Genomic DNA, 12,048 nt, shown 5'->3' on the forward strand with positions numbered 1-12,048 from the left:
TTGTTCTATAGGTTATGTATTTGCATTGTTCTAGACGTGCTCTATTTGAATTTGAATAAATATAAATTATTAGCTGTAACTACTGAGGACATAGTTAAGAATCATGATCAAAGAAGGGCCCAAGCAACTGAAGCCACTAAATTATGCAATCACTAAAAGCAGAGCACGGCACAGAAGAAGATACTTAGATCCACCTCCAGCTCCTCAATGCAAGGAGCAGTTCCCAGAAGGATGCCAATGAGAGAATATTGCCACCATCATAAATGACAAATAAAAACTAGCAACTTAAAATTTTCAGGTGAGAGACAATCTATGGTGTAACAAAAAATAGAAACTTCGATTCTCAGATCAATAACCGACAACGAAATTAAAGGACTTGTTTTGTGTTCCAGAAGAAGTTCAATGCTGGATATATGCAAAGTAAAACATCTCAATCATGGAAGCTGGACAATTCCTGTTGGTTTTCGATTTATCATAAAACAGCATTGAACTTAAGATTAGCACTTAGGTAGCACAAAAGTACATCGAGCTTTTATTCTTCGTGAAGCAACTCCATCGAGCGGCTTCTACCGTTCTACGCGGTACCGTTCTACTTCTACCACAAAGAACGCAAACGGATGGTCGGCGACAAAATTGACAGGGCGCCTATAACACAGCAATCTCATCATGCAAGCAGAAGAGGCCGCTCCTTCTGTGCCTTCCTCGTTCACCTCGATGACCGCCTTGTGGAAAACATGCTCCAACACCAGGTCAGTCCTGCCCTCCAGCATATCTGAGAGGTCGGCAGTGCCTGCCTTAAAGGCGGCCTTGATCCCCATCGCCTTGAGAACGCCATTGATTCTGCTGGAGAAGGAGAGCTTGAACTTTGGCAGCCGCAACTCGCCAACCTCGACGCGTTTACTCGGCATGTGGTCCCACAGGAAGCTGGGGTAGGGGGCCATCTTGTCCACGAGGCTCGGCAGGCCGTCGTGGGCGTCCGGGAGGAAGACGCACATCGAGAACCGGTGCCCATCATCTTGCTGCTTAGTATTGCGATTAAGACCGCCATATGCGTCTTGCCAGTGGGGTATGCGGTATGGATAGTAGGCTAGCTTGAGCACCTTGAACCCGTCGTACTTCGCCACCGCCTGATCCTGACGGCCGCGCATGAACGGCGTGTGCACGTGGCTGCCGTCGAGCCGCTGGAAGCGCCTGGTCTCAGTGTCCTTCTTGGCGAAGGGCATGGACCACCTGCCCTTGAAGTAGATGGCGTTGGCGAGCACTAGGCCGGTATTAGAGTTTACAGAACCTGGAGGAAGGATTGAGGTGATGAGGTCCTTCGTGGCTTTCGAAACTCATGTGTTGATTTCCTCTCTTGCCTCCTCTTCCTGCATGCATTATATTATATTCATATATCGATTAGCTTACCACGGACTGGACGCATTAGCTGAAGCAATCTCCAGATCTAATTAATTCTTGCTGTTGTTATGTAATTGATAGATAGATCAGGGGACTGAACTGAACCTTACAGAGGAAATCGGCGGCGTGCGTCTCGGCATTGTAGGATTCAACGGCGGCTGCGCCGTAAGCTGGCTTCAGAGCCAGTGTCTTCTCGTGCCAGAGCGCGCACGCGAACGCCACAAGCGGCGCACCGGAATCGGAACGGTCCGCAAGTGCGCGCTCGACCACGCCACGGACGAACTCGGCGATCTCGTCGCGCGACGCTGCGCCGAGCACGGTCAGCACCTCGTCCAGGGTGGTACCACGTGCGCCGGCGGACATCAGGGCTAGTGCCGCGTAGATGGACACCGGCGAGAAGACAGACGTTTTGGCCGCCGCCGTTGACGACGCCGGCGCCCTCATCAGTGTCAGCGAGACGTTTCGCTAGGCGGAGTGCGAACGCCGTCAGGCCAGAAGCGGCGGCCCTCCGCGCCTTCTTGCTTGGTCTCGCAGCCTCCTCCTCTCCCCCCTTGTTGCTTGGCCTCACCAGTTGCTTCACGGCCCATAGCTAGCCAAAAACAGCCTCCAAGTCGGCACTTCCGCGCCCGCCAAGTGTTCGACGTATTGTCCACGTGTCCTCCATGCGCCGGCCGTGCACCCACCATGCCGACACGTGCCCTACCTCCTCCTCGCTCGAGGTGTGGACGCCGAGCACCTATCCCCGCGACCTTGGCTCCCAGGCATTCGCCCTCGCCTCTCTGCTCGTCCCTGCGCTCACTCTAGCGCCCTAGAGCATGCGTCCGCCATGACCACATAGCCATGGCCGGCGAGCCGAGCTCCCGCCACTGTGTCTTCTTGCCTCCACGCCTCCTTTTGCCTAGCAGCTGCCACCATCGTCGCCGTGTCGTGCTGCACGCGGAGTGACCCCGCTCTGGTCCTGCTACGCCGTCGGGGCGCCCTGTCACCATCCCGCTCCACCACTGAGCCGCGGGCTTGCATGGCCAGGCTGCTACCGGCCGCCTCCCGCCGCTCCGTGGTCACCCACGGGTGCAGGCGGGCACATTGGTGCTCGTGCTGCCCCTCCCCGCCACTACCGGCTCCTGCTGGCCGACCCCAATCCATCCCCTGCCCACTCTGTACGAAGGAAGAAGAAGGGTATAAAATGAAATAAAAACTCTTGTTAGGGTTCCTGATGTTTAATGACCAGAGAGAAAGGTTTTGCAGATCTAGGCTTAGTTGATTTGTGAAATCTTTAGGGTTTTAGATGCAAAATTGTTTTTTCCTTTTCTTGCATCTAAATGGACTGAAACTTTGGAAATTCGTAGTAAATTGCAGAAAAACCATAAATAGCAAATGAACTTGTTTTGGAATCCAAGTGAGTATCTCTATGCAGTAGTTACGTAATACCATATGTTTTAGTAGAAAGTTTTTACTGCACATATTTATCTTTGTAAATTAGGGTGTTCTAGGAATTAATTCATATATATAGTTGTGTTGCTCCAAATGAGGTGAAATTTTTATGGTAGACTACTGATCCTATACGTGTAATGTGGTAAAAATTTCATGTTCATTGGATGCAGTATGGTTGAGTTATTGAATTAACTTGCTTAGTGCTTGATAAATGGTTTTAAATGATTTATAATTAAAATAAAGATGCAAAAATGGAAAATGTTGTTCCATCACCTTGGTATGATGTGGTTATGTCATGTTGATACATAATATGGCTATGTGTTTGTAGAAAATAGTGTGTTTTAGATTTATCTTGCTCTCACATACTTTATTACAATAAAAACTTATTTTTATTGTAGTAATTAATTTATAAAACCTGAGCATATAATCTTTATACAATAGTCATGTTTTGATAACATCTTTCATTCATAAAAATCTGAGCTTCAAACTATATGTTTGCAACACCACCTAAAAATAATATATAGGTTTTAATATATATAAAAGCCAATGAGAGCTTAGTAGCGAATAATCACAAATCACATGAATATTCTTGTGAAGCTTTTGTTGCATGAGGTTTGAGCTAAAGGTGGTATGGTCGCGTTCATCATGGTTGGAGGTGTAAATAGTTTGTGTATGCTCTCTTGTGAATATAACAACTAGTGTTTACATTGCTCATGCATACTTGTTAATTTTTTCTTATTCCTTGTTTAAATATATGATTAGGGTGCTCTCCATGCTAACCATAACTAATGTTGAGTAACTATGCTAATAATAGATTTTGATCCATGTGATTAGTTGTGCATGTATGGTCTTGTTAAAGAATGAAGTGAATCACCACTTTGGTTATGTGCTGAAAGTGGCTGCATGTACAGTTTCTGTGGTGGTGATGTTTTCGTGATGTAAATAATATTTTCTATGAATGTCGTGAATACAAAAGTTGTAGATAATTTCCTTATCTTGTGTTTCCTAAAATTTCATGATTTTAGACCTACTAGTTTAGGAGTTATAGATTTTAGAAGTTTACTGTCAGGTTTTGCATGTCCTCTGAACAGATCTGAATGATTGTATTGTTTGGCTTATTTAAACATGGAATCATGTATTATTAATAATATAAGAGTTGTAGTGCTTTTGTTAATATTTCCAAAATGTCCAAGAACACCCTTTTTGGTAGTCTAGAACTCAAGTTATAGCTGTTCGAGTTGGAATGGCAGATTCTGTCGAAATCTGGACAGAGATGCCTTCATTGGGTTGTTTAACCTTGTTAGCTATAGAATCATCTTAAGATGATAATAATAAATTTATAAAAAACTTAATAAGATTTCCATAAAGTTAAGAATCATGTTTGTTGGATGATTAGAACTCCAGTTATGCATTTATGAACTTCATGTCAGTTTTCTATCCAAGTTTGTGCAGATCTGGTTGTTAGTGTTTTTCAACCTTGTTAACCTTTGAATCAGCTCTAGGTGTAAATAACAAAGTTATATACAATTTCTTTAGCTTTCCAGAAAGTCTAGGATCACCCTAGTTGGATGCTGATAACTCTAGTTATGGTTCAATTGAGTGACTGCTATGTTGCTATCCAGATTTTGTGCATGTACTTAAAGATTGATTGTTTATGCTTGATCTTGTTTGTATGATTGTTAGGATTAGCTTGTGCTAGATGATTGATTAAAGTAGCTTAACTTGAGTGCCTCATTGGTGAATGCTTAGTGTTATTTTCTTTCTACCTTACCATGATAGGTTTGTGCAATAATTAGTTAAATGACTTGTTCTCTAGTGCTTAAGTCAATATGATGTTACCTTGTCCTTGCCTTGTATGCCTGTTACAATGCATCATGAGTTGTTTTATATGCACCCATACATCTACATTATGCATCTTATCTAGGTACGCTAGATGAACCATGCAAAGGACGGAAGGACGTGATGTTGGAGCTAAACCCTAAGACGGTGTTGGTGGACCTATCCCAAAGATAGAAGGGCTAAGCAAGTGCTAGGGCTGGAGATGCCACCAAGACGGTGCAAGCTAACTAAACTAACTTTGTGTTGAATCCCAGATAAGCCCTGGAGCATTCTAAGCCTCCTACCCTCTCTTTTTACAAGTGCACATAACTATAACTTTTGTATGCTGTATTAGGTGATAGGTGTTGAATGAAACCATTGGTGCATAATTCCTACCTTATCCACTATATATAAATACGTGAACCCTTACTAGTATGAGTAGGATGTTCTATGCTTAACCATGCTTAGATCGGTAGAAGTGGGTGATTTCCTGTCACCAGCAATATAGGTGGATACCTAGTCACGGTTGGCTATATTTGCTATCGTGGAAAATAACCATGTGATGATGAATAAATGGAGACCGGAGGATCTGATGATTGAGAGGCAGCAATACATGGGGGGTCTTGTGTGCATGTTTTATCTCGTTTGTATCATTTAAGGACCTCATCGTTGTGGGCCCTCATGTCATTTTGAACGTAGCCTCTCACTTAGCTGGCTAGATAACTCGTTCTGACCGTGAAGCCGAGTAGCTCAACTCAAGCCAAGCCCCATTCTGTAAGAGTGCGCACACTAGAGGTAGTAAGGATGTGTGGAGAGCCAGACGTGAGCCCAAGGACAGGCTAGGCTTGACCATCCTGGCAGCTGGTTGTCCCTAATTGTGCGGCACTAATCGATCCCACGACATGTGTACCTAAGTTGTACCAAAGGTGACCTAAGGCTACCTTGGCGCAGGTATGTCTGGGTTTGTGTTAGGAATATTGCCTAGCTAGTTGTAATTGATTTGAATCGCCGTTTCTCCTGGATAGTGAGAAACTTGACTGAGCCCCCTCATCGTAATAACACTGGATGGAACATGATGGTTGTGATAATTATATGATAAACCAGATATGGTTACTATTGTGATGCTTATTAATCAAGTGAGTGCTCTAGAATAGGTGCAAAGTTAGGCATAATAACCTTCACTAAACTTGATGCTAAAATATTGACTAAAAGATTGAAAGTAAGGACTCATGATAGTAATGCTCTTTTGGCAAAGTTATGCTATCCAACCAAGTCCACTAAATAAGCCTTGCATATCCTTGAGAGTCTTTTTATTTCTCTCCTATCGAGTAAGTCTAGCTGAGTACATTCGAGTACTCAGGGTTTATCCCACCATGTTGCAGGTGAAGTTCTTAGCCTGCGGAAGATGGTGGCTAACCACTGGTGGGCTCGGCGACTCTATATTTATTTCTCGTCTATATGCTATTGTTGGAGAATGTTACTTATGCTAGTAGTGTATTTGAAACTTATGTTATTGCAATCATTTTAAAGCTATGTTATTTTAGCCATCGTATTTGTAAACTTGGTAAACTATTATTATTTGTGAATTCAATTGTAATATTATTCCGCTGCAATTCCGTGTATGTGATGTGTATTTGCTTAATTGTGCAATCTTGGTTATGATGTTGATTTATTGAGGTCCTTCGTGACACTCGGCAGACTACCGAGTTTATATAAGTGCAAGTGTGTGCGTGCCAACATATTAAGCGGGGGCAGCCATGCTTGAGCTTGTATAAATTGGACGGTTTTGTCACACCGGGGATCTTCCCGTCCATCCCACTCTTAGTTCTAACTCTAGTCATGTAACTTGTATGATCATTAACTATTCTTTGCACGGCTATATTAGACATGCCGGCTCTGCGTAGAAACATTCTTTTATTCTTTTCTTTCCTTTTTCCTTGAGATTGGCCCCAATGTGTGTCCACTATCCATAAAATACCAATTTTACCCTTGTCATGTACTATGGTCCACTATGCAAGTATGTAATCTTGTTCATGCTCTTGCTAGACTCTTAATACCTTGCCCTTCTTTGGGAAAATATAAATAACGATACCCTGAATACTTCTAGGTGAAATGCTACAACGATGGATCCATGTGCTTGTGGATATTCTCTGTAATCATTAAGAACTATCATAGTTGGTGTTTCTTGGTGGCATTGCTAAGATTAACTCAATCTTAGTAACGGTGTTAAAAAATACCAACAAGCATTTCTAGCGCCGTTGTCGGTGATGGACTTGAAACCTCCTCACTTGGTGATTGCGCTAAGAAATGCCAACAAGCATTTCTAGCACCATTATTGGGGAGGGCATAAGTTAAAGAATCTAGTAGGACATGATCATGAGCACATGCATGTAATGGTAGCCATAGTTTATGCAAGCTAATTCTGCTTGTTTTTTCCTGTTGTGGATAAAAATAGAATAGTGTATGAGTGGTTTTAATTTGCCGAACAACTACATCGATAATCCAGAGGGACTCCTAAGGAAGAATAGGTCTCATACTGCTTCTTCTTCTACAAGTTCACCAGCAATTGAACCAGTCACCCCCACACCATCCGCTACTACCGCTATGGCCAAGTCACTCCGCGACTACTCCACCCCCGCTGTTGCCAACGTGCCTGTTGGGACCGCTGTCAACATGGGCATCGGAAAACTTTGAGCTTTGGACTAGCCTCATTATGATGGTGCAGGCAAGCTAGTTCGATGGCTTGCTAAGCGAGGACGTGAACGTGCACCTACAACACTTCCTAGAGCTGTGCGACACAATCATCATAAAGATGTCGCACCAGCTAGCATTAGACTCTATCTGTTTCCCTTCTCCCTTGTGGGGAAGGCAAAAGAGTGGTTCTACAAGGAAAATGAAGCTGTCAACATGTGGAACAAATGTTCCATGACATTCCTCATGAAATTTTCCCCATGGGCAAACCAATGCCCTGAGGGTGAAAATTTCAAACTTCCAGCAATCATCACTTGAATCCATTCCTAAGGCATGGGAAAGGCTCTAGGATTACATCTAGGCCTACCCGCACCACGGAATGGAGAATTGGCTTGTGCTCCAAAACTTCTATGAAGGGCTCATGCCCATATCGAAGGGGCACGTGGATGCCGCTGCTAGAGGGGCATTTCTCTCCCTTACCATCACTAACGCCACAACACTCATCGAGAAGATGGTGGCAAATCAAAGCTGGGGTGAGGAACAAAAACAAAAAAAGGCATGCATACCATGAAGGAGATAGATATGCTTGCCACAAAAATAGACTAGTTACTCTCAAGACTAAACGAGTGGGCCCATGAAAAAGATGCAATGAAGGCCACCATTTAGGCCACGGACTCGCAAATGACTTGTGAAGTCTATGGTGTGGTCGGACATTCGGGGAACAACTGCCCAAAAACCCATGAAGATGCCGCATATATCAACAATGGATTTTGGCAAGGTAACAATAATGGGTGGAACAATCAGTCCCACCCACAAGGAGGTAATTCGAACTTTAAGTCCAATTACAATTCGAATCAACCTACCTTGAGAGACCTAGTACTAGGTCAAGCTAAAATAAATGAAAATATAACTAAAAAGCTTTCATATAATGATAAAATGATTGAAAATTGTAATTCAAAGCTTGAAAGTTTATCCTCCTCCATTAAGAACCAATTGAGCTTTAATAAGATGATAGAAATGCAAATTGCTCAAATACCTGTCAACCATTCGGGGAAAATCCTGGGGCAACCCTCGAATTCCCTCGAATTTGTTAATGCAGCTGCAGTGTAGTAAAAGGATGAGAAGTCTTATCGGCGGACCATAAATGTTGAGCCCTTACTGAAGGTAAATCGGTAGTTATCTTTTAAAAATTCAAAAATTCAAAAATTTTAAAATAAAAAATTTGCTTCAAAATAAAACTTTTCAAAAAAATAAAGTAAAATTCAATTTCTAATAGTATAGATTTTTCTGTTGTCATTTCTCATTTTTTAAAAATATTTATAAAATTCAAAATATAATAAAAGTTGTGGAAAATCAATTTCGGGAGCAAAATTTTGAGTCCGAGGGAAGCACCAATGGCCACATTTTGAAAACGGCTATTGGGAGCTACTAGACAAAGGGGCGCACCAGGGGTGCGGCCGCACCCTGTAAGTGGACATTGGCCCCGCGCCTTCGCTAATGGCTCCTAGCTGTTGCCCTCTGCCTCCTTCAGCTGGTGCTTTGCTGTATAAAAGCCTAGAGCCTAGGGTTGAGCTCTCCTCACCCTCACACTCTCAATTTTCACTCCCTCTCACACTCTCTTGCTCCATCACTTGCAAAAATATTTTTCCACAAAGCTTGAGTGCAAGGAAACTCTGCAGAAAAAAATACTACACTCATCACCACCAAGCCAAGCTCGCGGTTTGTTCGATTTGTCTTCACTAACGTAACCCTGTTTGCAAGCTTTTGTTGTTGTCTTTTCTGCTAAGGACAATTGTCTGGTGGACATCCAAAGTGATGGTCCTTCGCTGGTGGACACCCACTTTGGAGCATTTTGCTAGAAGACACTCTGGTTCGGTGAAATTAGGCCACAGGACACCACAGACCGGTTACAGCCGGTTGAGGAGAGAGAACATTGATGAAATGACATTCTTGACCCTACCACTTTCTTCTTCCTCTCTCCCTTTCTCTTTTTTCTTTTTCCTATCCCCGTAGTTCAAGCAAACAGTAGTGCGTCACCTTTGTTCCCTAACGTCATCTCGCTTGTCGCTTACGCGTGCATGCATGTAGCGCTGCAGCTAATGACGGCCTAGGGCACGGGCACCATCCTGGGGCTGCAGTCCTCCATCGAGTCTACCTTCGTCGTGGACCTCACCACATGCGTCAAGATCCCTATCGTGTCCTTCTCGGCGACCAGCTTCTTCGCGTAAGCCATGCTCAGCGATGTCGGGTAGGCGAGGCCATCGCCGCACTCGCCACCTACTTCGGCTGGTGCTGCATCGTGCCCATATACTAGGACGATGACTATGGCACCGCCTTCATGCCATTCCTTGTGGACATGCTCAAGGCGATGTGCGTGGAGGTCCCCTACCGCTACGCGCTGCCCACCGGGTCGACTAGGGACACCATCGCTGCTGCGATGTACTGCCTCGAGTCTGAGCAGATGTGCACCTTCATGGTGCATGCACACCCGATGCTCACGGAGCTCATCTTCACCACCGCCATGGAGGTCAGGATGATGGTGGAGGGCTACGCGTGGGTCATCACCGATGGGCTCATGGGCCTCCTCAGCACCATCCACCCACCATAGGGCATCATCGGGCTCGTGCCCCACGTGCCGCCCACCGCGTGCCTACACGACGTCTAGAAGCGGTGGGCGCATAGGTTCATGTGCCAACACTAGGATGCCAATTTGGCTCAAGCCAAGATGGGTTGCTATGCGCTATGGGCGTATGTCGCCGCATGGGCCATCGCCTCCACGACTGAGCAACTTAGCCCCAATGACCTATCATCACGACCGGGGCTTGTCAGTGGCAGGAGAGGCTCCATTGACTTCTTTGGGCTCAGGAAGTCAATGTCTGGTGAGATATTCCTCGTGGCAATCACAAACACTACATTCAAGGGCCTCGACGGCAGGTTCGAGCTCATCAACGGTGAGTTGGTAGTGCTGGTGTTCCAGATCATCAACATCATGGACAACGCCAAGGAGCAGGGCATCGGGTTCTAGATGTAGGACAGATTGCATAGGCAGCATGGGCACGACCTTGGTGGGATCACGTCGAACAGTAGGCTCGTGACAGTGATTTGGCCAGTGAACTCGACTGTCGTGCCCATTGGTCATGTCCAACAGACGAGCGGTTAAAAGCTACAGGTGGTGATGCTGGGGCACATCGACCCTAGCTACCGCCGGATCATGCACCTCGACGTCGACCTAGCAATGAACTGGACTATAGCCGACAGGTTCTTAATCGAGGTGTTTGAGGCAGCGGTGCATTTGCTACCCTATGCCCAAGCTGCGGTGGCACCCGTAGGCCACACACTTGAGTGAGTCCGACGAGGAGGCCATGTACTTGTGCCATCGTAGGATAGGAAACAGAAAAAAGAGAAAGGTAGAGAGGAAGAAGAAAGCGATAGGGGCAAGAATGTCATTTCACTATTGTTCTCTCTCCTCAATCGATTGTAATCGGTCTACGGTGTCCTGTGGCCTAATTTCACCGAACCAGAGTGTCTTCTAGCAAAATACTCCAAAGTGGGTGTCCACCAGTGAAGGACCATCACTTTGGATGTCCAATAGTCAATTGTCCCTTTCCGCCATGGGTAAGTTCGAGAGGAAGCTCACCATAGCTTTTCAAGAAGGCCATGGGCGCGAGCTTGAGTTGCTCCCTTGGAAGCTCAAGTGCATGCTACACCGAGCCTGAAGAGAGCCCGATGCTTGAAGAAGAAGAAACTGAGCCAACGGAAGAGCAAGAACAACCGATGGAGGAAGGCGAGAATGATCAACACCTTGATTTGCAGGAAGACCGGGACGTGTAAGTGTACAACCTCATCAAGAACCGTGAGTTCATCCACACGCCGGCATATGACCTCAACCTCCTCCAAAAGATAGGTATGGACACCGAATTCGCCACCATCTAGAAAGCCATCGGATGGGAGAACATTGCTCCCATCTACGAGCTTGGTTCTCACCTCTTAACGATTCAATTCTTTTGCTCTTTGCAATAAGTTGAGGGTGGGATTACCTTCTATCTTTTTGGAAAGGAATATTATCTTACATGGAGAAATCTCAGCTCTCACATAGGCTTTAATATAAGATGCTCAATTGACTTAGATCATGCTCTTAAAGGTTTTAATCGACATGAATTTTGGAGAATGATTTCTAGTCAAAATGTAGTTGGCTAGTTTCAACCACGAAATATGAATATTCATCATCCTACTTTGAGGTTCATGCATCATTGGATTGCCATGACTTTGTTTGCTAGGCAAGACATAAGATTTGTTTATCATGATGAATTGCAAATTCTCTATGCCATGCTTAAAAAGATTAAAATTGCTCCTATGAAAGAAATGTTTAAACATTGGTTAGAAGCATTCAAGGCCTCTACATCTATCTCTTGCATGTCCCTTGTGACTCATATTGCCGCTAATATTGCTGCATTGGATGGACAAGATGTGACATACATCTCTACTCCATGCATTGATATTAATAAGCACTACTTGATGCAAGGGCACCATTTGAAATATGATGGTGCAGGGAACCTTGTATTTTTCTTTCTAGGATATACAAATGATATCCCGCTCCCTAACCTAGGATTCTCTTTGTATAAATCCCCATCACAAACCTTCAATCTTGTAGAGTAAGAGGAAGCACACATGAGTTATGTTTCTTGCAAGAGAACAAGGAGCAGGGCTAAA

The 12,048-nt window shown here is 44.7% G+C and overlaps 1 protein-coding gene and 1 pseudogene across 1 annotated transcript; one reads left to right on the forward strand and one right to left on the reverse strand.

The window, feature by feature from the left end:
- Window positions 1-566: 566 nt before the first annotated feature.
- On the reverse strand, window positions 567-2,541 carry LOC136510719 (serpin-Z2A-like). The gene is given in 4 exon segments (XM_066505077.1): window positions 567-1,367; window positions 1,504-1,800; window positions 1,802-1,972; window positions 2,230-2,541. Coding segments are annotated over 4 exon segments (1,581 nt in total).
- A 6,875-nt stretch (window positions 2,542-9,416) lies between these two features.
- LOC136510720 (glutamate receptor 2.1-like) lies at window positions 9,417-10,684 on the forward strand (annotated as a pseudogene).
- The last annotated feature ends 1,364 nt before the right edge of the window (window positions 10,685-12,048 follow it).

The sequence above is a fragment of the Miscanthus floridulus genome, chromosome 16 (assembly GCF_019320115.1).
Source record: "Miscanthus floridulus cultivar M001 chromosome 16, ASM1932011v1, whole genome shotgun sequence".
Lineage (NCBI taxonomy): Eukaryota > Viridiplantae > Streptophyta > Magnoliopsida > Poales > Poaceae > Miscanthus > Miscanthus floridulus.